Source organism: Trachypithecus francoisi, unplaced genomic scaffold, assembly GCF_009764315.1.
Source record: "Trachypithecus francoisi isolate TF-2019V2 unplaced genomic scaffold, Tfra_2.0 Lachesis_group9, whole genome shotgun sequence".
Lineage (NCBI taxonomy): Eukaryota > Metazoa > Chordata > Mammalia > Primates > Cercopithecidae > Trachypithecus > Trachypithecus francoisi.
Window position 1 is genome coordinate 62751266 of NW_022681474.1, and position 27997 is coordinate 62779262.

Sequence of the window (27997 nt, forward strand, 5' to 3'; positions counted from 1 at the left end):
GGGAGGATTCCCTCTTTTTCTGTTGATTGGAATAGTTTCGGAAGGAATGGTACCAGCTCCTCCTTGTACCTCTGGTAGAATTTGACTGTGAATCCGTCTGGTCCTGGACTTTTTCTGGTTGGTAGGCTATTAATTATTGCCTCAATTTCAGAGCCTGTGATTGGTCTATTCAGGGATTCAACTTCTTCCTGGTTTAGTCTTGGGAGTGTGTATGTGTCCAGCAATTTATCCATTTCTTCTAGATTTTCTAGTTTATTTGCATAGAGGTGTTTATAGTATTCTCTGATGGTAGTTTGCATTTCAGTGGGGTCAGTGGTAACATACCCTTTATCATTTTTTATTGCGTCTTTTTTATACTTCTCTCTTTTCTTCTTTATTAGTCTTGCTAGTGGTCTATCAATTTTGTTGATCTTTTCAAAAAACCAGCTGCTGGATTCATTGATTTTTTTTGGAGGGTTTTTTTTGTCTGTCTCCTTCAGTTCTGCTCTGATCTTAGGTATTTCTTGCCTTCTGCTAGCTTTTGAATGTGTTTGCTCTTGTTTCTCTAGTTTTAATTGTGATGTTAGGGTGTCAATTTTAGATCTTTCCTGCTTTCTCTTGTGGGCATTTAGTGCTATAAATTTCCCTCTACACACTGCTTTAAATGTGTCCCAGAGATTCTGGTATGTTGTGTCTTTGTTCTCATTGGTTTCAAAGAATATCTTAATTTCTTCCTTCTTTTCGTTATGTACCCAGTAGCCATTCAGGAGCAGGTTCAGTTTCCATGTAGTTGAGCAGTTTTGAGTGAGTATCTTAATCCTGAGTTCTAGTTTGATTGCACTGTCGTCTGAGAGACAGTTTGTTATAGTTTCTGTTTTCCATTTGCTGAGGAGTGCCTTACTTCCAAATATGTGGTCAATTTTGGAATAAGTGTGATGTGGTGCTGAGAAGAATATATATTCTGTTGACCTGGGGTGGAGAGTTCTGTAGATGTCTATTAGGTCTGCTTGGTACAGAGCTGAGTTCAATTCCTGGATATCCTTTTTAACTTTCTGTCTCGTTGATCTGTCTAATGTTGACAGTGGAGTGTTAACGTCTCCCATTATTATTGTGTGGGAATCTAAGTCTTTTTGTAGGTTTCTAAGGACCTACTTTATGAATCTGGGTGCTCCCGTATTGGTGCACATATATTTAGGATAGTTAGCCCTTCCTGTTGAGTTGATCCCTTTTCCATTGTGTGATGGCCTTTGTCTCTTTTGATCTTTGTTGGTTTAAAGTCTGTTTTATCAGAGACTAGGATTGCAACCCCTGCTTTTTTTTGTTTTCCATTTGCTTGGTAGATCTTCCTCCATCCCTTTGTTTTGAGCCTGTGTGTGCCTCTGCATGTGAGATGGGTCTCCTTAATACAGCACACTGATGGGTCTTGACTCTTTATCCAATTTGCTGGTCTGTGTCTTTTAATTGGGGCGTTTTGCCCATTTACATTTAAGTTTAATTTTGTTATGTGTGAGTTTGATCCTGTCATTATGATGTTAGCTGGTTATTTTGCTTGTTAGTTGATTCAGTTTCTTCCTGGCATCAATGGTGTTTTCATTTTGGCATGTTTTTGCAGTGGCTGGTACCGGTTGTTCCTTTCCATGTTTAGTGCTTCCTAGCTCTTGTAAGGCAGGCCTGGTGGTGACAAAATCTCTAAGCATTTGCTTGTCTGTAAAGAATTTTATTTCTCCTTCACTTATGAAGCTTCGTTTGGCTGGATATGAAATTCTGGGTTGAAAATTCTTTTCCTTAAGTATGTTGAATATTGGCCCCCACTCTCTTCTGGCTTGTAGAGTTTCTGCCGAGAGATCTGCTGTTAGTCTGATGGGCTTCCCTTTGTGGGTAACCCGACCTTTCTCTCTGGCTGCCCTTAAGATTTTTTCCTTCATTTTAACTTTGGTCAGTGTGACAATTGTGTGTCTTGGAGTTGCTCTTCTCTAGGAGTATCTTTGTGGCGTTCTCTGTATTTCCTGAATTTGAATGTTGGCCTGCCTTGCTAGGTTGGGGAAGTTCTCCTGGATAATGTTCTGAAGAATGTTTTCCAACTTGGTTCCATTCTCCCCAACACTCTCAGGTACACCAATGAGACACAGATTTGTCTTTTCACATAGTCCCATACTTTTTGGAGGCTTTGTTCCTTTCTTTTTACAAATTTTTCGCTTCATTTCATTCATTTGATCTTGAATCACTGATATACTTTCTTCCACGTGATCAAATCGGCTACTGATGCTTGTGCATGTGTCACGTAATTCTTGTGCCATGGTTTTCAACTCCATTGGGTCATTTAAGATCTTCTCTATGTTGTTTATTCTAGTTAGCCATTCGTCTAATCTTTTTTCAAGGTTTTTGGTGTCTTTGCAATGAGTTCGAACATCCTCCTTTAGCTTGGAGAAATTTGTTATTACCGATCATTTGTAGCCTTCTTCTCTCAACTCGTCAAAATCATTCTCCATCCAGGTTTGTTGCGTTGCTGTTGAGGAGCTGTGTCCCTTTCGAGGAGAAGAGGTGTCTGATTTTTAGAATTTTCAGCATTTCTGCTCTGATTTCTCCCCATCTTTTTGGTTTTATCTACCGTGGGTGTCTTTGATGATGGTGACATACAAATGGGGTTTTGGTGTGGATGTCCTTTTTCTTTGTTAGTGTTCCTTCTAACAGTCGGGACCCTCAGTTGCAGATGGTAGTGACATACAAATGAGGTTTTGGTGTGGATGTCCTGTCTGTTTGTTAGTTTTCCTTCTAACAGTCAGGACCCTCAGCCACAGGTCTGTTGGAGTTTGCGGGAAGTGCACTCCAGATCCTGTTTGCCTGGGTGTCACCCGTGAAGGCTGCAGAACAGCAAATATTGCAGAATGGAAAATGTTGTTGCCTGATCCTTCCTCTGGAAGCTTCGTCTCAGAGGGGCACCTGGCTGTATGAGGTGTCAGTCGGTCCCTACTGGGAGATGTCTCCCAGTTAGGCTACTTGGGGATCAGGGACCCACTTGAGCTGGCAGTCTGTCTGTTCTCAGATCTCAAGCTCCATGCTGGGAGAATCACTATTCTCTTCAAAGCTGTCAGACAGGGACGTTTAAGTCTGCAGAAGTTTCTGCTGCCTTTTGTTCAGCTCTGCCCTGCTCCAGAGGTGGAGTATACAGAGGCAGGCAGGCTTCTTTGAGCCACGTTCGAGCTTCCCGGCCATTTTCTTTGCCTAGTCAAGCCTCAGCAATGGTGGACGCTCCTCCCCCAGCCTCACTGCCGCCTTGCAGTTCGATGTCACTGCTGTGCTAGCAGTGAGTGAGGTTCCATGGGTGTGGGACCCTCCAAGCCAGGTGCGGGATATAATCTCCTGGTGTGCCGTTTGCTAAAAGATTATTGGAAAAGCACAGTATTAGGGTGGGAGTGTCCTGATTTTCCAGGTACTGTCTGTCACAGCTTCCCTTGGCTAGGAAAGGGAATTCCCCAACACCTTGCACTTCCCTGGTGAGGCGATGCCCTACCCTCTTTCGACTCACAGTCTGTGGGCTGCACCCACTGTCCGACAAGCCCCAGTGAGATGAACCCAGTACCTCAGTTGGAAATGCGGAAATCCCCTATCTTCTGCATCGCTCATGCTGGGAGCTGTAGGCTGGAGCTGTTCCTATTCGGCCATCTTGGAACCTCTTAAATTATTTTTGTTTTGTGTGATTGCAATTTTGGAATGTTTCTTCAGGTGCAACGAAGGGCGTGTTGGTAGACATTGTGAATGCAGCACAGATGAAGTTAACAGTGAAGACATGGACGCTTACTGCAGAAAAGAAAACAGTTCAGAAATCTGCAGTAACAATGGAGAGTGCGTTTGTGGACAGTGTGTTTGTAGGAAGAGGGATAATACAAATGAAATTTATTCTGGCAAATTCTGCGAGTGTGATAATTTCAACTGTGATAGATCCAATGGCTTAATTTGTGGAGGTAAGTAAAGGACCTGAAGTGGTTGTAAGATGTGATCCCATCTAATGCCACAAAAAATCTAGCACTTACTTGGTGCATAAGTAGAAAAGGGGTAGCTTGAGGGTCAGTTCCGCCCTAGGTATACTTTCTCACATGTTGTTGCTTATTTTACTTTTCAGTCAGTACTGTGATTGTATATTTTTACCATTATTTTGAGAAATGATATGCTTAATTGCAGGAAATGGTGTTTGCAAGTGTCGTGTGTGTGAGTGCAACCCCAACTACACTGGCAGTGCGTGTGACTGTTCTTTGGATACTAGTACTTGCGAAGCCAGCAACGGACAGATCTGTAATGGCCGGGGCATCTGCGAATGTGGTGTCTGTAAGTGCACAGATCCGAAGTTCCAAGGGCAAACATGTGAGATGTGTCAGACCTGCCTTGGTGTCTGTGCTGAGCATAAGTAAGTATTTCCTAATTGCTTGAAATAGTTGATACTTCCTCTTGGCCCTCCTAAGCCTGTATTGTTACTAGAACCGGAACAGTGCCAGTATTAGAATATACTATAAATAAAATGCCTGCCACGTGGAAGCCTACTCTTTAATTCCTAAAAGTTCTTTCTCAACAGCTAGTATGTATTACATGGTATGAAGTGTGTCATGTGAGAATTGTACTATTATTTTGATCTGAATGTGGTAGATAATTGAATTTACGTGGTAACCTTTATTTTGGCAATTAAGATTTAATTTAGTTTGTCATTACCAATTTCTTAATTACTATCTTTTGACAAAACTAAGCCAAATTAAAGATTTTTCCTCTTGAAGGATTATTATACTAGTAACATATTTAAATTATTTAAATATTATAATTTTGGCCGAGGACAGTGGCTCACACCTGTAATCCCAGCACTTTGGAAGGCCGAGGCAGGTGGATCACTTAAGGTCAGGAGTTTGAGACCAGTCTGGCCAATGTGGTGAAACCCCATCTCTACTAAAAATACAAAAATTAGCCAGATATGGTGGCGTGTGCCTATCATCTCAGCTACTTGGGAGACTGAGGCATGAGAATTGCTTGAACCCAGGAGGCAGAGGTTATAGTGAGCCAAGGTTGCACCACTACACTGTCTGGATGACAGAGCAAGACTCCATGGCAAAAAAAAAATTATTATGATTTTATGTTACATATTTAATATGTGATAGGGCTAATTTATTTTACTGTCTTTTATTTCTTAATAGCATTTTAATTTGAACTGTAATAAGTCTTTAATTTTATTATGGAAATTAGCGTCTTATTACATAATTTTTCTATCCACAAATGTAATGCACCTCTTCATTTATTCAAATCCTTCTTCATAGCTGTTTGTTCAATTTGGTCACAAGAGTTTAGCATGGGAAATATGTTTAAGCAAATATTAATGAAATAAAATTTAAGTATAATGTGTGTTTTTTTTTTTAACAGAGAATGTGTTCAGTGCAGAGCCTTCAATAAAGGAGAAAAGAAAGACACATGCGCACAGGAATGTTCCTATTTTAACATTACCAAGGTAGAAAGTCGGGACAAATTACCCCAGCCAGTCCAACCTGATCCTGTGTCCCATTGTAAGGAGAAGGATGTTGACGACTGTTGGTTCTATTTTACATATTCAGTGAATGGGAACAATGAGGTCATGGTTCATGTTGTGGAGAATCCAGGTAGAAATGCGATGATTGCAAACATTCTTTTCATATCTTGTATGTCTTGTTTCTGCTAATTTAGGCCTAACATCCAGAAACAGCCTCCAGCTGGAATATTTTAGGTCAAGTTGGGAAATTTTTCATCTCTCAAAGCTTAAAATATTACCTAATTAACTGTATAAGAAATAAGGAAAAGAGAGTTCCACTTTTAAGTTTTCTAAGTGGAGAGTTTGAAGATTAAATGCAGTGATTTAAGACACTTAGAATGATGCCTGACACCAAGTGCGTAGTAAGAGTTTTTTTTTTAATGATTGATTTTAAAATTAGAGCTTGATTTAAGTTTGAATACTGGGAAAGATAATTTTTTAAAGGATATTAATATAAAGTGTTGATTTTGTTCAACTTCTCTGAAGGTGAAACTTTTTTTTTTTTTTAATCTTAGTTTTCCTGGTAGCCTTTTTGTAGATTCTTTGGAATTTTCTACCTTAGTGTACATGTTTTTGTGTAAACATAAGCTTTCATTTCTCTTGGGTAAATACTAAGAATGGCATTTTGGAGCATATGGTAAGCATATGTTTAACTTTGTAAGAAGCTGCCAGGTTCTTAAGAGTCCTGTACTGTTTTGAATTATCAGCTAGGTGTTTTGCAAATTTTGTCTCCCAGCCTGTGCCTCCTTATCGTTTCATTTTTTTAAGTGTCTTTTGAACACCACAGATTTTAATTTTGACTACAGTTTACCAAGTTTTTCTTTTGTGGCTCTTATTTTTACATTGTCTTTAAGAACTCTGCCTAACCCAGGATTTTAAGGATTTTTCTCCTGTATTTTTTTCTAGAAGTTTTATAGTTTCTGGGGTTTCACATTTAGACCTGTAACTCATCTTGAGTTATTATTAGTGTGTGACAAAAGGCTATTTTTTTCATATCAGTGTCCACTTGTTCTAGGGGCATTTGTTGAAAAAAGACTGTCCTTTCTCCACCTTTGTTGAAAATCAGGTGACCTTGCATGTGTAGGCCTGTTTCTGACTCTATTCTGTTCCATGTATCTGAGTATCTGTCTGTTAGCTATACCACATGGTCTTGTAGCTTTCTTTATAGCTAGCCCTGAAAGCAGGTAATATGAGTCTTCCAACTTTATTCTTTTACAAAAGTGTTTTTGAGACACTTCCCCTCGTTCACTGCCTTCCATGTAAATTTTAAAATTGGCTTGCTGATTGCTACAGAAGTTCTACCAGGAGTTTGAGTGGGATACCATTGAGTTTATAGATCACACTGGGAAGAATTGACATCTTAACAGTATTAGGTTTAGTAACTCCTGCACATGGAGTGTCTCTCCATTTATTCAGTCTGAAAGATTTCTTTTTATCAGTGTTTAGTAATTCTTAACATGCAAATCTTGCATATATTTTGTTAGACTTATATGTAAGTTTTTCATGCTTTTTCATTCTATAGTAAATATTACTGTTTAAAAATTTCTGTTTTCAATATGTGGAAATAAATCATATGTATAGAAAAGTACATGATTTTTGTTCATTGATTATGTATCCTGCAAGCTTGTAAACTCACTTGTTAGTTCTAAAAGCTATTTTATAGATTCTTTGGGATAGTGTGCGTTCACTCTCTTGGGTGTTTATTCCTGTATTTTTTTTTTTATAAGATACTACCCAGCCTTGTGGTGCTCATTACAACCTTATTTTCCAGAGTGTCCCACTGGTCCAGACATCATTCCAATTGTAGCTGGTGTGGTTGCTGGAATTGTTCTTATTGGCCTTGCATTGCTGCTGATATGGAAGCTTTTAATGATAATTCATGACAGAAGGGAGTTTGCTAAATTTGAAAAGGAGAAAATGAATGCCAAATGGGACACGGTAAGTTACAAAACATCCAAAAAGCAAAGTGGCTCATAAAGTAAATGTAATACTCCTAAGACTTATGTATTAACTGTCAGGCTGATCATTAAAGTCCCTTTTAAGTGTTTTATTCCCCCAAAAGTTTCTCACTCAAGGAATTTGCATTTAGTGAAAAACAGAAAGCATCCTAAATATATCCCATTGAAACAAAACATTGATTATAAACATGTATATTCTGGTTACTGTGGCCAGTATTTTTATTTCTTTAATAGTTTCGATCCTAAATCTGCCTTTTCATCTAATGTGGAGTAGAATCCTAAATAATGTTACCTGTGTAGCAAGCTATTCAATGGAAAGCTGTTTCTTTCTTTAAAAAAAGAAACGAAAAAACAAAGAACCTTCAGTGAAAGCCAGATTCAAAAGGTTGTATACCAAGTTTGTCCAACTTGCAGCTTGTGGGCCAGGACATGCAGCCCAGAACAGCTTTGAATGTGGCCCCAACACGAATTTGTAAACTTTCTTAGAAATTGTAAGTTTTTGTTTTTTTGGTGACTCTTTTTTAAGCTTATCGGCTATCGTTAGTGTATTTTATGTGTGGCCCAAGACAATCATTCTTCTTCCAGTGTGGCCCAGGGAAGCCAAAAGATTGGACACTCCGGCTGTATACAATATGATTCCATTTAGAAGATATTCTGGAAAAGCAAAACTGTAGGGACAAAAATCAGTGGTTGCTAGGGGCTGGAACGGGGGAAAGGGTTGACCACAACAGGGTGTAAGGAATCTTCCTGGGGATAATCTTGATTGTGGGTAGATTTATGTATTTGAAAACTCACAGAACAATGTACTTTAAAAAGATGTGTGTTCCTCTATGAAAATTATATCTCAGTAAACCTTGGCTTATAAAAATCTTAAAAGCCCTAAGTGACTGAAAGTTTATGTTAGCATTTTTAGAGCTTTGAAATGTGGAGTCAGAGGGTGGGGTAACCAAATGTTGGCCTTTGTGTATTCATCTTTTGATACAAGAAAGCAATGACAACCTTCAGTATTTTTAAGTTGTAAATGAATTGTAGTTAGTTGCACTTTACTACAGTTTCCTTGGGTTTTTTTAAATTATCAATTTTTTAAATTATAAATTGCAGAAGGGTAGAAATAGAAAAAAAATTCCCTTTATAGTGTTTGAACACTATAAATGTCCTTTTTTTTTCTGATGAAATCATTAGAAACTATTTCTTTTACTTTAGCAAGAAAATCCGATTTACAAGAGTCCTATTAATAATTTCAAGAATCCAAACTACGGACGTAAAGCTGGTCTCTAAATTGCCGTTCGTATTTTCCTTCACTTTCTGCCTTTGCATGTGAACTTTTATCTTTTTTACTGCACTGTGTGTCCTTATCACTATTGCTGGTCTTTTTTTAAGTCTGGCTTTAAATATCGCTATTGTGGCTTTTCTTTTTGTGTGTTAACTTCGTGTTTTTCTTAGACTGTAAAATAAGTAATGTGATATAGAAACAGCAGCTATGTTGTAGTGAAAAGAGAATGTGCTTTGCAATCAGTTAGACATTAGATCAAATCCTACCTCTTCCACTTAGTAAGCAGGACAGCATTGAGCCACTTCACTTCTCTCATCTATCACAGGGAGTCAGTACTCTGTATTGTATGGGGTGGTTGTATTTGGCAAATGCACTCCAGTATATGAAATCAGCCTGTCAGCTCTAATCCTCACAACAGTCCTATGCCTAGAATGATATCCTTTTTTCTTTTTCTTTTTTTTTTTTGAGACAGAGTCTTGCTCTGTCGCCCAACCTGGAGTGCAGTGGTGTGATAATAGCTCACTGCAACCTCTGCTTTCCAGATTCCAGCAATTCTCCTGCCTCAGCCTCCCTAGTATCTGGGATTACAGGTACCTGCCAGCACGCTAGGCTAATTTTTTTATTTTTAATAGAGACGGGGTTTCACCATGTTGGCTGGGCTGGCCTTGAAGTCCTGACCTCCAGTGTTCCGCCTGCTTTGGCCTCCCAAAGTGCTGGGATTACAGGTGTGAACCACTGTGCCCCACCAGTATTATCCTTAAATAACAAATTTGTTATGAGTAAATTTTAGGGTTGGATAGTGAAAATTGATCATGAAATCCAAATTGCAGAATAGAAAATTAAATGTAACCTAGTGTGATATTTCTATGGTATGCAACTACAGTATCATTACTGGTTCTCAAAAGATTTGAGATCTGTTTCTTGAATATAACTTGAAATTTCATTAAAAGCCAGAAGACCCTATATATGTATGCATATTATATATATGTGTGTGTGTCTGTGTATGTGAGAATGATTCTAATTTTCAAATGTAAGTTTATAACTGTTCATACCTGAATTTTCATGAAATGTTTCCAGCATATTCTAATATAATCATGCAAGCCCCTAAAACTCTGATAACAAAGGTTATTTGTGATTAGAACTAAATTCTTCTGACTGGTGATTGAGACCTCTTCCTCCTTTTCCCAACTGTCTGACTGTAATAGGGCCTGGAAGATTTCCATTTTTCTCACTGCCTACCTTATTGTGCAGATAAAGACAGTGTTGGTGACACATACAGATCATTGTGTCTCAGGCATGATTCTAAACTCTTAATCTATAATCTTCATAGTGAAAGTTGTAGGAATATTTTACATATGAGAAAACTGAGACACGTAAGGGTTATGTAACTTGACCGAGTTCCCATGGCTAGTTAGTCAGAGAGCTGAAATTTGAACCCAGGCAGTTGGGCTCCAGAGTCCATGTGCTTGTCTACAACATTGTACTTGGTAGCAGTTATGTATCTTCGGAAGTCCCTGTTACCTGGTTAGGAAGAGGTAGATCACTCTTTATAGAGATTTACAGCCTTTTTACAATTTGTTGTTACTCTGTCAGAGTTAACACTGCTGCTGTTGGCAAACATCATGTTAGGAAAATCACTTTAATACATGGAACCCAGTGCTGTACTTGTACTTATTGACTATTGAGAGTGTGCTTACAAACTGATCATGAATAAGAGCTTAAAGGACAGGAATGTTTAATAGTTACAAGTGATATAGGAAGTACTGATAACATTATAAGTCATTAACTTATCAGATTTTTATTTCTAAGTAGATCGTAAGGCTTTTTAAACTTAAATTTGATGGCAGAAAATTATATTCAAATTAACATATGGGCAGGTTGGTACAAATTTGTGTTAGTCTGAGACAACACATTTTTCTCGTTCTCACTTAGTACTTTACAGAAAGTCATTTTTAGAGGAAAACTGATTAGCCAATGACATCGCTAGGCTTTTTTTTTTTTTAATAGATATTTTCTTTAGTTGTAGGTCAAAAATAGGCAAATGTTGACAATTTCATGTGGTTATTTCTCACAGGAGAAAAAATTTCTGACCTACTGAGGTGAAATTTTCACCCTGGCTGTACCTTCTTTAATTGTATTTTGAAGGAAATTATCAGTAAATGTTACTTAAACTTAATGTTTATAATGTATATATGGCTAAAATGTTGCTAAAAGAAGCATTTTATGTAATTCAAGAAGCAAAAGTTTGGTAAAAATTTCTATATGCATTATTGAAGTCCAGGCAATTTGATGGCTACAGATTATTTTAAGAGATGTTTTCTCAAGAAAAAGTAGAAATTAACAATTGAAATAAATGAAGGAGCATCAAGAAATTACATCACGCATTATAAAAGACTTTTCTGATATGGACCAAGGTTTGCCAGTCAATTATGTCATTAAACTTTTTGAAATAATGGGTAGGCACTAATTACTTTGGCACCAGACTACCATGTAGGAACATTCAAAAGAACATGTCACATTACCAGCTTCTAACTGTTGGAGTGGGTTTAAAAAAATAGTCTGTCCTCATCTGCTGCTATGCAGGTTTAAATGTGCATCCCAAATCTCCCACAGTTCTGCATTACATATTTAATACATTATAGAAATGGTTCTGTAGCTACCACTGTCTGCCATTCCAGAGTGAGCACAAAGATGACATTTTACTGAGCTTGAGGGCTTCCTTTCATAATGTAACCCTGTTCTCTTGATGTGGATTTTATTGGGGTGAGGGTGGTGTTGCACTCTGAATGATGGAAACTAATCTGAATTATTTTAGTTCACCTTCATTTAAAATGATGCCTAATGCAGATAGTGAGCTTAATTTTACCTCTAACCTTGCATGTTAAACTTTTGTTTGAATGGACTTTGAAATAATAAATACAAATGTTTGTGTATATGACAAGACAGATTTTTCTCCAAAGGTAAGTTCTTCCATGTAAATTACACTTTGGACTCATCTGTATAGGGCTTTTTTAATTTTTTGTTTTTGTTTTTTATCCTTCCCTTATAATTCTTGAGTATTAAATACTAGATTTAGCAAATACATTATTTTAAAGAAACTTAGACGGTAATTTATTTTCCCAATATATTTGAAGGAATGTGTAGCACTTAGCCTCAAATCAGATAGGATATAAATGTGGAGTGTAATTTATTTGCACTCTGGCTTTTTAAGATGGTAGTTGCTAGAATCCAGTTTCCTGACCCCCATTTTGAAATGTCTGCTCTCACAACTGTGTAATGTATTAGCTTCAGTTGAGGCTAGAGCTGAGAGTTTGATGTACACAGTTTTGTCATCCACATCATATGCTGTTTGAGGGATCCTGAGCTTGTCCATGTTTCTGCAACAACCATTCAAGGTGTGTTTTGAGGAGGGGGAGTAATGAGGACTGAGGCATGTTGTCAGGTTCTGATTGGTATCACATGAGCTGCTGAGCTGAAATCACAGAGGTTTATTTGGTGTCTTACGGGACCCAGCCTTTTATATGCTACATTTTTCCCTCAGTGGTATGGGATACCTACAGGATGAAGTTCTGACTTCATAGCAAGGTTTCTAGGGCCGTTCTTCCTTTGTCTCCTCACCTCAAAACATATGCCCCCTTAACTCTTTTTTTTTTTTTTTTTTTTTGAGATGGAGTCTTGCTCTTTTGGCCAGGCTGGAGTGCAGTGCTGCGATCTCGGCTCACTGCAATCTCCGCCTCCCAGGTTCAAGTGATTCCTGTACCCCAGCCTCTCGAGTAGCTGGGATTACAGGCACCCGCCACCACGGCAGCTAAGTTTTGTATTTTTAGTAGAGACGGGGTTTCACCATGTTGGCCTAGCTGATCTCAAACTCCTGACCTCAAGTGACCCACCAACCTCGGCCTCTCAAAGTTCTGGTATTACAGGCATGAGCCACTGCACCTGCCCTCCCCTAACTCTAAAAGCTTCTGAACTATATATATTTCTATTTAAATGTCCCATTCTTTTCCCTACACCTTGACTTTGCATAGATTTCTGTTTACCAGCCAATAATTTATCTATAGTCAATTTCACAATGAAAATCTCCTTAATCTTCTTAAAGTTGATAAGTTTTTTCTTATACTATTCCCAGATTATGTTCATAACTCTATTGTAAACTTTATCAGAGTGCCTTATTTTCATGTCTCTTACCCACCAAACTATACGAGGGCAGAAATTGTGGCACCAAAAGGCAGATCCAAATACAGTCTGCAATGAAGTGTGAATAAAATTTAAAAACAAAATTTACTTTTAGATCAAAAAATGTTTTTAGATGCTTTCTATTTTTTAAAAAATCACCTGCAGTTGGTTCTATAGTGAGATATAAAACTGAACAACATTCTAAAATCTTAATTTTTTCCTGAAAAAAAATTTTCCTGGTAGCTAACAAGTATTTTTGATTTGTACTCACTGTAATTTACTCTGCTATAGTATCATTTGGTCACACCTCTCACTTGGCTTTCAAGCCTGCTTTCAATTTATAAGAACAGGAGAAAAAAGAATGCTATAGCAAGTATTTACATGTAGCACTTGCAGTATAAGAGAATTTTTAAGGAAAATGGTGATACGGTGATATGTTTTTTTTCTGCTGAAAACATCACTGTCAGTATATTTTTGGATCTTGAAAGATCTCTTGTGTTTATGGCTTGGAGCCTGCTTGCTAGCCTTGATTTCAGTACTGTTTACTAAATTATAGCATTGCAGTAAGACATATCACCATTATGATATTGAAGAATAACAATTATTTCATAAGGAATGGTAATTATCCAACATTCTAAGCAAATTTGGCAGTGTGACTTGGTGGGGCACAGTGCTGCCCATGACACAATGACAGCCTTACCCTCTAAATTAGTAACTTCTGTAGGAGACCCCAGAAGCACACCTCCCTCCCAGCAGTGAAAGCTAAGGATTCCCGTTTTGATTAGCAGGCGCCTTCTGTTCACGATAAAGGGATAAGAATCAGGCAGTGATGGCAGCAGAGTTCATGCTTCCTTAAGGCAGGCATTACAAACTAATTCAAAGGAGAGAATTCACAATGACAGTACATTGTGTGCCATGGAGAACATTCTTAAATCAAGCCTCCAATGGAGGAAGGACTCAAGAATGAAATGGCACCAGATAGGGGCATCATTAGACTTGTAAAGCAAAGCTTCCATTTTCTATTTTTATATAAGCCGTTATTAATGCCTTTAAAACAACCGTGATATCTGGACAAATAAAATAGAAATGACTTCTTAAGATGATTGCAACTTTTAGTCTTGATTTATAAAAATTATTCTACATAGTTTTAGTAGAGTGATAATTTTTCTCACTTTTTTTTTTTTTTAGGGTGAAAATCCTATTTATAAGAGTGCCGTGACAACTGTGGTCAATCCGAAGTATGAGGGAAAATGAGTACCGCCTGTGCAAATCCCACAACACTGAATGCAAAGTAGCAATTTCCATAGTCACAGTTAGGTAGCTTTAGGGCAGTATTGCCATGGTTTGGCTCATGTGCAGGTTTTGAAAATGTACAATATGTATAATTTTTTAAATGTTTTATTATTTTGAAAATAATGTAATTCATGCCAGGGACTGACAAAAGACTTGAGACAGGATGGTTATTCTTGTCAGCTAAGGTCACATTGTGCCTTTTTGACCTTTTCTTCCTGGACTATTGAAATCAAGCTTATTGGATTAAGTCATATTTCTACAGTGATTGAAAGGGCAATAGTTAATGAGCATGATGAGAGTTTCTGTTAATCATGTATTAACACTGATTTTTAGCTTTACAAATATGTCAGTTTGCAGTTACGCAGAATCCAAAGTAAATGTCCAGCTAGCTAGTTAAGGATTGTTTTAAATCTGTTATTTTGCTATTTGCCTGTTAGACATGACTGATGACATAACTGAAAGCCAAGTACGTTTAGAGTTGCTGGTGTAAAATAGGTTTGAAATAGTTGATCTCCACAGGCCATGGGAAAAATTCAGAGAGTTAGGAAGGAAGAACCAATAGCTTTAAAACCTGTGTGCCATTTTAAGAGTTACTTAATGTTTGGTAACTTTTATGCCTTCACTTTACAAATTCAAGCCTTAGGTAAAAGAACCGAGCAATTTTCTGCTAAAAAGTCCTTGATTTAGCACTTTTTACATAAAGGCCATACTTTGCAAAGTATTTGCTGAATGGGGACCTTTCGAGTTGAATTTATTTTATTATTTTTATTTTGTTTAATGTCTGGTGCTTTTTATCACCTCTTCTAATCTTTTAATGTATTTGTTTGCAATTTTGGGGTAAGACTTTTTTTATGAGTACTTTTTCTTTGAAGTTTTAGCGGTCAATTTGCCTTTTTAATGAACATGTGAAGTTGTACCGTGGCTATGCAACAGCTCTCACCTATGCGAGTCTTACTTTGAATTAGTGCCATAGCAGACCACTGTATGTTTACTTCTCACCATTTGAGTTGCCCATCTTGTTTCATACTAGTCATATTCTTGTTTTAAGTGCCTTTAGTTTTAACAGTTCACTTTTTACAGTGCTATTTACTGAAGTTATTTATTAAATATGCCTAAAATACTTAAATCGGATGTCTTCACTCTGATGTATTTTATCAGGTTGTGTGCATGAAATTTTTATAGATTAAAGAAGTTGAGGAAAAGCATTTCTGGTTGGTGGGTAGTTCACTTATGAAGCTAAAACATAATTCTTTAAAAAAGTGTACTAGGAACATAAGGAGAATGGTATGGTAAAATAGAGACTTGAAGACTGTCCTTGGGCTCTCTGAATAATGGTTGACAGATCCTTATCCTGCTGTGCTGGGAGACAGATTTCATCCCAATATTAAGCAGAATTAAATTTTTAAACATCTTAGAACCATTAGTAGGTGCTGGAAATTATATTTAAGATAGGGGATTGTTAACTTTTCTGATAAGAAAAATTAGGAAAAATTTTACTTTTATTTGGCTTTGGTTTATGTTTGAAAGGATATATCCATAAGAACTACTTGTGTAAAGCTTATTAGAAGAAATATATGCTCCTTAAGCATACAACAAATGTCAGAAATATTTGGAGGAGAAAAGGTTTCAGCCTTACTAGCCTCTCACATTTACACAATCCCTTCACATCCTGTTAATTTATCTTCTTTTAGTTACTCCATTTAAATGTGTTTCATAGCTTAAAGCATCTTTGAGGTGAGAATTACACATTTTTACTAATAGTTTGTAAGATCCATCAAAAAACTATCTGTATTTATTACTTTCTGTCACCCTGTTTCATCTTGTTTACCACCATCCATAATTCCACTTAATTCATTTCCCTATGCCTTAGGCATAATCAATAAAGTTGAATTGCATATTTCTGCTCCAGAACTCTGCTCTTATAATGGTATTTTTAAAATATATTAGAACAAAGTAACAAAGCATATCTTCTATATGTACGTATTTTTTTTCCCAAACACGTGTTGGAGGCTGGAATATGGTGAATTTTTAGATTTTATATTACAATGTATAGCAGACAAAAAGATTTTCTAACTATGGGAATCCCTTTGTTGGAAGTTGGAGGAATTGCATACAAATTTATTTCTCATGCTGACCATAAGATCCTAAAATACTTAAATTGGATGACTCAATTTGACATTTGAGTAATTCTAGGCTTGAAACTGGCAATTTCAAAATATAGTCTGAGAAATTGATAATAGCATATCTATCTATATGTAGATATACACACCACACATTGAGATGCTTTGACTGAAGCCACATAGAACTTCATCACTAAAATATTTATTTTCCCAGCAATAGTACTTTTTGATCTCCAGTGAAACACTTTCCAAAAAGCAAGAGTCCAGGAAGCAAAATAACAATCAGAATTTTTTTCCATTTATACTATAGAAATTTACAAAATATTAAGTATCATGAGTACATTATTTGGCTAGTGTCAAATAGTGGCATATTTTACCGTGATTCCATGACATTTTACAAAGTTTTCTTACTCTTTTCCAGTCTTACTTCATGAATGTCCTTAATACAGAAACCCAGGTAAGAGCTTGAGCATAAAAGAACAGTTCATAATACCACTTAAAAAGTCACCTGTGGTCAGCTTTTTGTTTTTACCTGGAATTTTTCCTTTCTGTTGCCCACTGCAGTTTGAGAGAGAACCTGGAGTAGAGGCCATTTGTCTTTATCCCTTGGAGGCTTAATGTTTACATTTTTTAAACGTTCATTTTTATAGATTCCAGGGGTACATGTGCAGGTGTGTTAACATGGACATGCTGCATAATGGCTACTAGTGTACCCATCATCTTAGTAGTGGACATTATAGTCAATAGGTAATTTTCCACCTTTCACCCTCCTACTACCCTCTCTCTTTTGGAGTCCCGTGAGTCTGTTCTTTCCCTCTATATGTCCATGTGTACCCATTGTTTAGCTTCCACTTACGAGTGAGAACGTGTGATACTTGATTTTCTGTTTCTGAATTATTTCACTTAGGGTGATGGCCTCCAACTCCATCCATGTCACTGCGAAAGACATGACTTCATTAAGGCCTAGATATTTCTGATCTGATATGCTCAAAGAAGTTCAGAAACAAAATGAGTATCTCCTCAGGACTCCTTTTCAGCCTGTAAAGATCCTTCACTGGCTCTTTAGAATTTATCTCATGACTCAGGATTCTTCTGAGAATTTAGGGATAGGTGGAAGTGGCTTCTGAGTGATGAGTGGGAGCAGATTTTCAAGGTGGTTTAGGTCTAGATTAGCCCATCAAGTCTCCACTGCTCTGAGGGTGGTATGTCATCTAAGTGTGAACCTTTAGGGTACAAAAATGGTAGGAGAACCATGAGACAAGTATTAAGTTCACTGATGTGGCAATTCTTATCTTCATTTGCTTATACAGTTAAGTCTTCACTGGACTTTTAATTAAGATTTTAAATTTTTGAGGGTATAGAGTTTCCATAAAAAGTCATCAGTGATAATAAATTTTATTTGACTTTCTACTTATTCTGGATTCTAAAACAGATGGACATATAAACAATTTACTTATGGATCAGTTTGAGAGAGGAAACACTATTCAGAAGATTTAAATCCCAGAATTTAATCCATTGCTTTACTGCAAGTTTACAGAAGACACATTTGTCTTCACTTTTATCTGCAGTAGTTGATATATTGACTTTACACTTGAAAACTTATACTAATGTTGCTTACTGACCAAAATTATTCCTGGGAGGTAAAGAAACCTTCAGATTTTCTACAGTAACCACTGATGGGCCCCCTAGCAGCCATTTTAAACATAAATTTGATGATGTTGCCCAAACAGCCCCAGTCCAGTTCAACTTTCAGATCCTCAAGCCTACCATAGTCCTTTGTGTTTGGTATTGCTTTCCTATCCTTAAATGTGGTAGCTCCTTGAGCACAGGGACCTGTGTTTTGATTCACTGTATCTGCATACTTCACTTCGCAGAACATTTTCAAGGTCCATCCATGTTGTAGCATGTATCAGAACTACACTCCTTTTGTGGCTAAATATTCCATTGCCTGCGTATAGCATATTTATCCATTCATTTTTCAGTGGACACTTGGGGTATTTCCACCTTTTGGCTCTTGTGAATAATGTTGCAATAAATATTGGCATATAAGTATCTGTTCAAGTTCATGCCTTCAGTTCTTTAGATGCCTAAAAGTAGAATCGCTGGATCATACAGTAATCGTGTTTTGCTCTTTGAGGAACTGCCAAACTGTTTTCCACAGTGGCTGTACCATTTTGCATTCCCACCAGCAATGTATAAGGGTTCACCAGAGAACCCTCAGAACAGAACAGATACTTCACCAGAGAAGATCAATGGCAAAAAAATCAGAAAATAAAAAAAATGGAAATGCAAATTAAAGTCACAGTGAGATATCATTAGATACCAATTAGAATGGCTAAAGTTTAAATGGCTGAAAATACCAATTGTATCCTTAGAACAATATCTGGCACAAAGTAAGGTGTAGGCAACCAATAAGTATTTGTTGAGTAAATGGATTCATTTCTGTAATTTGCTACCGTGCCCACCTACCTATTAGCATCTGCAGTGGCATACTGGCCTTCCTGCCAGTTCTTCTAGATAAACTCTCCAAGGCCAGACCTTCCACTTGTATTCCTCTTCCAAACTCCATCACGTTGTGCCTGCTAAGACAAGCAGTTCTCTCCTCTCCTGCTTCATCAATTTTCCCCTCTTCTGGGTCATTCCCTTCAGTAACAAACATACTATAGTTACCATCTCTGATTCTCTCTTTCCTTTTACAATTCGGAAGTTGTCTAAACCATACACCTGTGACCAAATGATTTTTGACAAGGTTTCCAAGTTTGTTCAATGAAGAAAGAAAAATCTTTTCAACAGATGATGCTGGAATAACTGGATTTCCACAAGCAAAAAGAGTGAATTCAGAGCCCTAACTCACACCATATACAAATGTTTACTCCAAATGGATCAGTGAAGAATGGATCAGACTTTTAGAAGAAACATAGGGGTGTACTTCATGACCTTTAATTTGCCAGAGGGTTCTTAAGACACCAAAAGCATGAATAACAAGATAAATTGGACTTCATCAAAATTAAAATTAAAAAATTTTTATGCACAAAATTAAAAATATTTGTGCATCAAAGGACATTATCAAAAAAAGTAAGGCAACCTACAGAATGGGAGAAAGTACTTGTAAATTATATATCTGATAAGGGATTAATACCAGAATATATAAAGAACTACAATTTAACAAAAAGTCCAATTAAAAATGGGCAGAACATTACTAATTTCTTTAATGAAGATACATGAATGGCTAACATATTTTGAAAAGAGACTCAGAATCATTAGCCATCAGGGCAGTGCAAATTAAAACTGTAATGAGGTACCACTTCACACTTAACTAGGATGGCTCTACTCTTAAAAAGTGGAGGCCGGGCGCGGTGGCTCAAGCCTGTAATCCCAGCACTTTGGGAGGCCGAGACGGGCGGATCACGAGGTCAGGAGATCGAGACCATCCTGGCTAACACGGTGAAACCCCGTCTCTACAAAAAAAATACAAAAAAAAAAATTAGCCGGGCGAGGTGGCGGGCGCCTGTAGTCCCAGCTACTCGGGAGGCTGAGGCAGGAGAATGGCGTGAACCCGGGAGGCGGAGCTTGCAGTGAGCTGAGATCCGGCCACTGCACTCCAGCCTGGGCGGCAGAGCCAGACTCCGTCTCAAAAAAAAAAAAAAAAAAAGTGGAAAGTAAGTGTTGGCAAGGATAGAAATCAGAAACCAGAATGCACTGCTGGTGGGAACGTAAAATGGTACAGCCACGTGAAGAACAGTTCAGCAGTCCCTCAGAGCTAAACATAAAATTACCATATGACCCCTCATTTCTACTTTTAGATGTATAGTCAAAAGAAAGTAGGGACTTGAACAGATACTTACATGCTCATATTAATTGCAGCATTATTCACAGTAGCCAAAACTTGGAAACAACCCAGATGTCCATTGAAAAGTGAATGGATCAAGAAAATGCATCATATATGGGACAGTGGCATACTATACAGCCATAAAAGGAATGGAGTTTTGATACATACAACATGATGAACCTTGCAGATGTTATGCTAAGTGAAATAAACAGACACAAAAGGACAAATATATGTTCCACTTACGTGAAATACCTTGAATAGGTAAGTTCCCTACAGACAGAACAGCAGTAACTAGGTGCTGGGGGGTGGTGGAAGTGGGAAGTTATTGCTAATGGCTGTAGAGTTCTGTTTGGGATGGTTAAAAATTTTGGAAATAGTGGTGATGGTCACATAACATTGTGAAGATAATTAATGCCACTGAAACAAAGTGGCTTTAATTGCAAAAAAAAAAAAAAAAAATGAAAAGGCAAGACATAGTGGGGAAAATATTAGCAAAGCATATTGTCTGATAAAGGACTTGTAGAACACATAAAGATCACTTAGAGTCTAAAACAAGAATAAGAAACCCCCCTAAAAGATTTAAACTGGGCAAAATATTTGAACAGATGCTCCACCAGAGAAGGTGAATGGCAAAAAATCAAGCAAATGGAAAGACAAAATCATGAGATGCCGTTAGACACTCACTAGAATGGCTGTAATTTAAATGGTTTCCAAGGACGTGGAACAACTGGCACTGTGATTTAGTGTTGGTGAGAATGTGGACTAGTGCAACCACTTTGGAAAACAAGTTGGCAGTTCTTGAAAAGTTAAACATATGACGTAACATTTGAGTCAGCCATTCTACTTTTGAGCATTTACCCAAGTGAAGTGAAAACAAGTGTCCACACAAAGAATTGTTACACAGTGTTCCTAGCAAGTCTGTTTATAATAGCCAATAATTGGAAACAACCCACTGTCCATCGACAAGTGCGTGCACAGATTGTATATTCAAACAATTTAATACAACTCAACACCAAAAACTAATAAACTGGATACATGCAACAGGCTCCAGGGGAGTCAAGATTTCCCCTTAGTTATGGTTGGAGATGGTGTTACTAGGCTTCACTGTAGGGGTGACTTGGGAGCAGTGAAAGGACCAATTGCCCAGCCCTGACTCAGATGCCTGAATCCTCATGGTGCCCTGGAGGAGGCAGTGCTGAGGTAGGCACTTCCCCTGCTGCCACATTCCTTCTGCTCCTCTTCCCTCTGACCCTCAGAGGTCAAGTGGGACACCCTGGAAAGGGAAGCAACTGCCCGCAAGGCCAGTACCCTCCCCAATTTTTTTTAGGTAACAATCTGAAAGGACAAAGCAACAGGGGGCTACTTGGTCCTGCAGGGGCTTGTCAGGTGAAACATCCAAAGAGGAAAAGGAACAAAAGTTTGTGGTCACCTAGATTACAATTTATTCTAAAGATTTTACTTAAAAGGAAAAAAAGGGACTGATTATCTTGGGGTTGGAGCAGCCATACCAGACAGTACCCACTTCCCGCCTCCCTCTGTTGCTCTTACCAACCAGAGACTAAGAAAACTTCAGTTTCAGGAGGCTAGAAACCTAAAGCAAATGAAAGAAAAATAGGAAAGAAAAAGAGAATGTCGGGTTAGGCAGCAAGCTACAAGTCAAAAGTGGGAAAAAGAGAGGAACTTCAAGGACTAAGCAAATGCCAGTGTAGCAAACATAATGCTAGCCTCAGATCACCTATTGATTTACAAACAAACCTCTGGATAAAGGAGAAAGTAAAAAATAATATGTTTATAGATAATATTTTGATGTAAATATATAATAAACTAAACTACATTCCCACCAGCAGTGCATTCTGGTTTCTGATTTATCCTTGCCAACACTTACTTTCCACTTTTTAAAAATTAGAGCCATCCTAGTAAGTGTGAAGTGGTACCTCATTATGGTTTTAATATAATCAAATCCAGCTAGAAATTAAAAATTCATATATTTATATACTGAAGAATTTAACAAAGGGCACTGATTGACTTTTATGCTTCTACAACATAGGTTCTAACTTTAACAATGTTAATATGCACTAACAGAAAATAATGAACTTAATGAGCTGGACGCTCAAATTATACGCCTGGGGATTACACTAAATTCCACTGCTCCCTTAAGCCTGAGAAGATAACTACATATGAAATTTTTAAAAATGACTATGCCTCACTTTAACTGTAGCCTTGCCTAAGTTTCCCATAGTCATATATCTATTGATGTAAAATATACTACATTGGGCATAGATGGAAGGTCTGACACAATAAATAATAATTAAGTCTTCGGTACTTAAAAACTTGGTTAAAATGCGACCCCGTGAACCTCCAGTTAAGATAATTTATGTGACCCAATGTAAGTTGAAACAAGGCATTCAATGATTAAAACTAATTCTATAAAACCTAGTAAAGACGTGATTATCCTCACTGCTGCTTTCAACAGCCCAATTTTTCCGTTCCCAAATCTGAAAAATATACATACATACATACACACACACATACATACAGAAAGGGCACCTCATGATGATGGATTACTACAACCTTAATGCTATGGTCCCGTCCATTAGGGCCGCCATAGTCAATACCTAATTCATTTAAATTGCTAATTTTATTCAGTTACCTGGTAAATCCTTTCCTCTTAAGGGTTTGGCTGACGGTTCTGTTCAGTGCTTATTTCCTTTGCCTCTTAGCTTCAGTTTACCTCCCCTTCTGCAGGGACCCAGTGCAGCTTTCCAGACCGCCTAGGAGGTCTCTCTGTCTCTGTTATCGCACATGACCTTTGCAGACGAGATCTTAGCAACATCCCCCTTCTCCAGGAGCGCAGGGAGGATGTCCTCCTCCAGGAGATTCATGTAATACTTTAAAGTACTTTAGTACTTTTGAGTTCTGGTGGAAATGTATTCCTCATTTACAAATTTTACTTTAAAGTCATTAGACACTCCTGTGAATGGCCTCAAAAAACTCCACTGGAGAAGCTTTGGCAGCCTTTTGCAATGCCTCCTGGAGCCTTTGGACTATTTAGGATGGCCTTTAGTTGCCTGGAGCTTCTGATATCATAAGATGTTACCCCCTTGGCCCCCTGGTATCCACCATTAGAACAACAAAGGACCGCTGCCTACTGTGCTGTCTTGGAAATGGGAGACTGTGAGAGACCTTGAGCCTTTCACCCTCCAGACCCAGCTGCCCCTTATGCTTTGGGTCATGGAAACTGCAGCTCACAAGGTTGGCACAGCTACCTAGGCCTCCGTAAGGCAGGATGGAGCAAAACCTGGGCCCCCTGATACTTCCACCTGCCGGAGTGGGCAGCTTCCTCTGGCCCAAGTCCCTTGCCAAATACCAGGAGCTCATTCCTCCTCTAGACTCCCTGACTGCCTGGGAAGCCCCGTGGGGTTAACGGAGTGAACAGTAATGGGAGTCATAGACCATGCAAACGTCACCGCTAATCATCCTTGGTGAAGTTTTATGGAAAGCTGTTGCTTTCCATTCCTTAGCCAGGATATCCGTAAAAAAGGACAGGACCCCAAAACCACCACTGGCCAAAACTTCAGGCAGTCATCTTAGCACGGGATGTCCTGGTCAACAACTGGCTTCATCTTCATATTTATTGTAAATCTGAAAACTCTCCCCTTCACATCAAACAAACCCTCCAGGAATCTCTTACATCACAGACCCCCAAAGCATTAAATGAAAATCACATATCTCCACACAGACTAAGGTCAAAATGTAAGACCTTGCTAGGATATTCCTTGTTCCCTTCAGGGTTAACATGTTACTAATAACACCCAAGGCATATGTTTTACTCCTTAGAATACACCACCTTGGCTCTCGAAAAAGACACTGAATAGAACTTTCACGTCTCTGATAGGTCCCAAGTAACTAGTTTAATTGAAAGACGTAATGATGTCCTCAACTCCTTGAAATTCCAGTACCACAAATACACTCCTGAAGTTTTCTAGTTTGTCCTGGGCTTTATCTAGTATTATACTTTTTTTTTTTTTAATCTTGTCCCCATCCAGTAAGGGCTGGAAGCCAGGTTGAGGATGTGTCGTGTCCTGGGGCTCGTTAACCACAGATTGTCCTGCAGGCCAGGCAGCTGCTCATTGGATATGGAATGCATTTTGGGTGATGGCAGAGCCCTCAGGAATGGGATTAATGCCCTTATTAAAGAGGACTGAGGGAGCTTGTTTGTCCCTTCCATCATCTGAGAACACAGCAAGGAAACAGAGGATCACAGTGTCTATGAAGCTGGAAATGGGTCCTTGGCAGACACCCAATGTGACAGTGCCTTGATCTTGGACTTCTCAGCCTCCAGAACTGTGAGAAATACATTTCTGTTGGTTATAGGCCACCCACTTCATGGCATTTTGTTATAGCAGCCTGAATGGCCCAAGACAGGTGTTTAGGTCAAGGTTTGATTTTTTGGCTTTTGTTTATTTTGCCTATGGATGTCCAGTTGCCCAATCACCATTTGATGGACAGGCTGGCTTTCCTCTCATGAATTGCTTTTGCATGTTTCCAAACATCAGTTGAGCATATTTGTTTGAGACTGTTCTGTCCCATTGATTAATAAGTCTATCCATTTGCCAATACCGTGTGGAATTTATTAGGTATGTAGTAAGTGTTAAAGTAGAGATGGCATTCTTGTTTTTCAAAATTGCTTTAGCTGTCCTAGTTCCCTTGCTGTCCATATACATTTTTATTACAAGATAAACGTGCACTTATTATTATTTCAAAGTATAGTAGTTAGAAAACCTCAGAGTAGCTTCATCACAAATACTGAGCTGTCGTTACTGGGAAATCCAAACAGTCCTGCATCAGAACCTGTTTTCCTGATTAACCCAATAATAAAATAGAGCAAAGGCTGGCTTTCTTGCTAAACAGGTTTTACTTTCTTATTATCATCCTAGTCTCTGTGGCTTGGTAACAAGAAATCTTAATGTGTTCACATTTATCTCTTCATAACAAATGTCTATGACATAGTTTGGTGGGGAGGAAGTGAAAACGCAAGCACAGAAATCAGGGCTTGATGAGGTTCAAAAACTCCAAAATTTTCATTCTAACTAAATGAGTTGGGTATATATTTCCATTATCAATGAAAGGGGAAGGGGTATTTTAAATGAATCATATTAGAGAAAGAATGAATGGACACAGATGCACTTATGCTTGCCTAGTTGTTGGAAATAATATTTTTGAATACAAAGAATTAGGATAGTCAAATCACCATCTTCATCACTTTAATTTTCTTAATTTTAAACATGATGGCAGCCTCATCACTGTCCTTTAATGTGAAATTTGTTAACTGTCCTCTAATTTGAAATTTGTTAAGCATGAGCATATGCTTAAGTGCTGATATCTTTCATTTGAAATTTGTAAAATTATAACTGGGATGAGGAGGTCTTTAGAAAATACTGTAAGACTGTTAGATATTTTGTAGGAATGTGAGATTAAATTCTCTAACCCAGATTTTGAGTTAAAGAAAAAAAATCCTCATTTCTTACTGAAGAATTTAAAACTAGTTTATGTATTTACATATATATATTTTTAAATTACCTACACTGTGAAAAGGTACCTTTAAACTAGTAGTTAGGCATTGTTTTATGGACATAAAACAAGCAAAACTGAGTACGTTGAATGAAAATTTAGAAATAAACCATCCCATTCCTGAGGAATATGAATTACTAAAGTTTTAGTCTGAAATGACTAGATGATATAATGATATATAGCTTGAGAACTGATAATAGCAAGTAAATGAAAGTCAATTTATTCAGAGAATTGAATGGGAAACTAATATCATTTAAGCCTTTTCTATAAAAAACCATCAGCTTTATGAATCACAAAATTAAAGAATAAATAATACTAAGATAAAAGTTTCCCCGTTATATTACAGAGAAAACCATGTTCTGAGCTATGGACTTTTATACCTGGATGTCTACTCTGAGGCCATCAAAAGAACTCACTCATAGATCAGTGTACCTCATTTCATGGTCTGCCTTGGATTCCCACATGCCCACTGATCCAAAGTCTGTGGAATAAGGAGGCATCTTTCAGCAAAGAAGGCAGACATGAAAGTGTACATTGTGATCTCTCTAATTGTTACGAAGTTGAAGAACTGGCCAAACTGATGTATGTTGACAGGAATCAAAACAGGGGCCACCTGTGGAGGGGTGGACAGTGTTATCTGAAAAGTTGCAGGGGAGATTATCTGTGTTAATGGACATGAGCCATACATTGAGAGGGCTGCTGGCTACTGAAAGGAATATAAAATTTTAAAAATTTGTGAAATCATGCAGTTAACATCTGCACACTTCACTATATTTTAAGTTTTTATTAATATAAAAGAATAAAAAAACAGAATAGTATTCCTGTTAATAATAGAGAAAAGTATGTTTTATTTACAAATTTCTCCCTCTAGCCAATCATACAATTGACCAATTCAGGGTGCCCGCTGCTGGTTGGATGCCAGGCGGAATGTCAGGGTGTTCTCTGGTGTCTGTTGTGGCTGTGGGATCCACAGTTACTGGGTGGAGCCCTATGGTGGCTGTGGTGCCATGGAGGGGCTGCGATCTTCTGTGGAGCTGGACCCTGCGCTGACTCCTGGGAAGCTGGATGAGGAGATGGTGGGGCTGCACCCCATGACCCGAGTCCTCAAGTCACTTTCCACAGCCTCGATGGGAAGACAGTGGTGTGTCCACACCTCACGGGCTTACTGCTGAGTCTCTTACTTTTATTGACTTGTCTCTTAGGAACTGACTCTGTGTAAGAGGTGAAAGGCAACTTGCAGAAACACTGCATTCACAGGTGAAGGAGGAATGCCAGCTCACTGGCAAGAAAACAGATTGTAGAGACTGAGGCATCTTTAAAAGATGTCACGGTACAGAAAAAGTTTTTCAACACCCCTGGCTTTGTAGATGCTTACAAGAAGGTGAATAGCACCAATGCGATGCTGATGGAGAAATTCACGTCCCTGATTTAAGAACTGAAAGAAGAGAGATCCAGACTCTCCAGGCAACAAGAGGAGCTGGTAGAGATGCTAACAACACTGGAGGCCCTGGGAGAGGCCATGAGAGCCACCCAGTCACAAGGAGCTTTTCCACACCTGCCAGGCAGCTGAGAGCCAAGCCCTGCTGCTCCCTCCGCCACGAGGGGGCTGGGTCTTAGAGCAGCACTGTTCTCTCCCCTCCACTCAGGCCTCCCGAGCTGCCAGGCTCTGTTCCCACACTGACTCCATCTGAGCAGTCCTTGAGGTCACTGGATCCGGGGTACCCCGCCCCTGGCCTGGAGTTCCTCCTCCTTCTCACTGTAACACCGCAGCCAGCTCCTCAATGGGCGATGCCTCCAAATCTAAAGAATACGGAGGTCCTGAAGCACACCAAGAAATGGGGGACTTTCTCTTCACAGAAAGTTTGAATTCTGTCTCAGTGAGACAGAATGCCATACTTGAGCACCTTATCTTTTGCTCAAATTGAAATGTCATCAAACTGTATTTCTGAAGTCAATGATCTGTAAATATGATTTATGTATTAATCTCCTAAGTGAACAATTTATATTTTACCATCTACATAATTATTGTATTATGCTTTAAAAATATATTTAGTTTATCAATAAAGACATTCAGTACTCAATAGCAATTTTTTTTCTGGAGTTTTATTCCCAACAATTCCAAGTCATAAGTTAAAGTGCCAGTTTTTGGCCTGAGTATTTGTTGAAAATGTTATGCAAAGGGAGATTTATTTGAGGGATAAAGTGAAAGGAATGTTTAGAGAAAAGATTTTTTTTTTTTTGGAAATGGAGTCTCGCTCT

The 27997-nt window shown here is 38.2% G+C and overlaps 1 protein-coding gene and 1 long non-coding RNA gene across 6 annotated transcripts in view; both read left to right on the top strand.

Annotated features, from left to right (window-relative positions):
* Positions 1 to 16129, top strand: part of ITGB1 (integrin subunit beta 1) — a 57599-nt gene extending 41470 nt beyond the window's left edge. For 3 of the 5 annotated variants that reach the window (XM_033208738.1, XM_033208740.1, XM_033208735.1), the window contains 6 exons: positions 3703 to 3941; positions 4159 to 4381; positions 5377 to 5609; positions 7290 to 7456; positions 8680 to 8760; positions 14114 to 16129. In XM_033208738.1, the coding sequence (XP_033064629.1) occupies positions 3703 to 3941; positions 4159 to 4381; positions 5377 to 5609; positions 7290 to 7456; positions 8680 to 8754 (937 nt within the window). In that variant the 3' untranslated portion in view covers positions 8755 to 8760; positions 14114 to 16129. The remainder of the gene's footprint in view (positions 1 to 3702; positions 3942 to 4158; positions 4382 to 5376; positions 5610 to 7289; positions 7457 to 8679; positions 8761 to 14113) is intronic. The other 2 variants (XM_033208739.1, XM_033208736.1) reach the window with 1 other exon arrangement.
* Positions 16130 to 16801: 672 nt separating this feature from the next.
* Positions 16802 to 27819, top strand: LOC117082161. The gene is made up of 3 exons (XR_004436498.1): positions 16802 to 19678; positions 19992 to 20428; positions 24214 to 27819. It is a non-coding gene; the product is annotated as an uncharacterized LOC117082161 (long non-coding RNA).
* Positions 27820 to 27997: the final 178 nt, after the last annotated feature.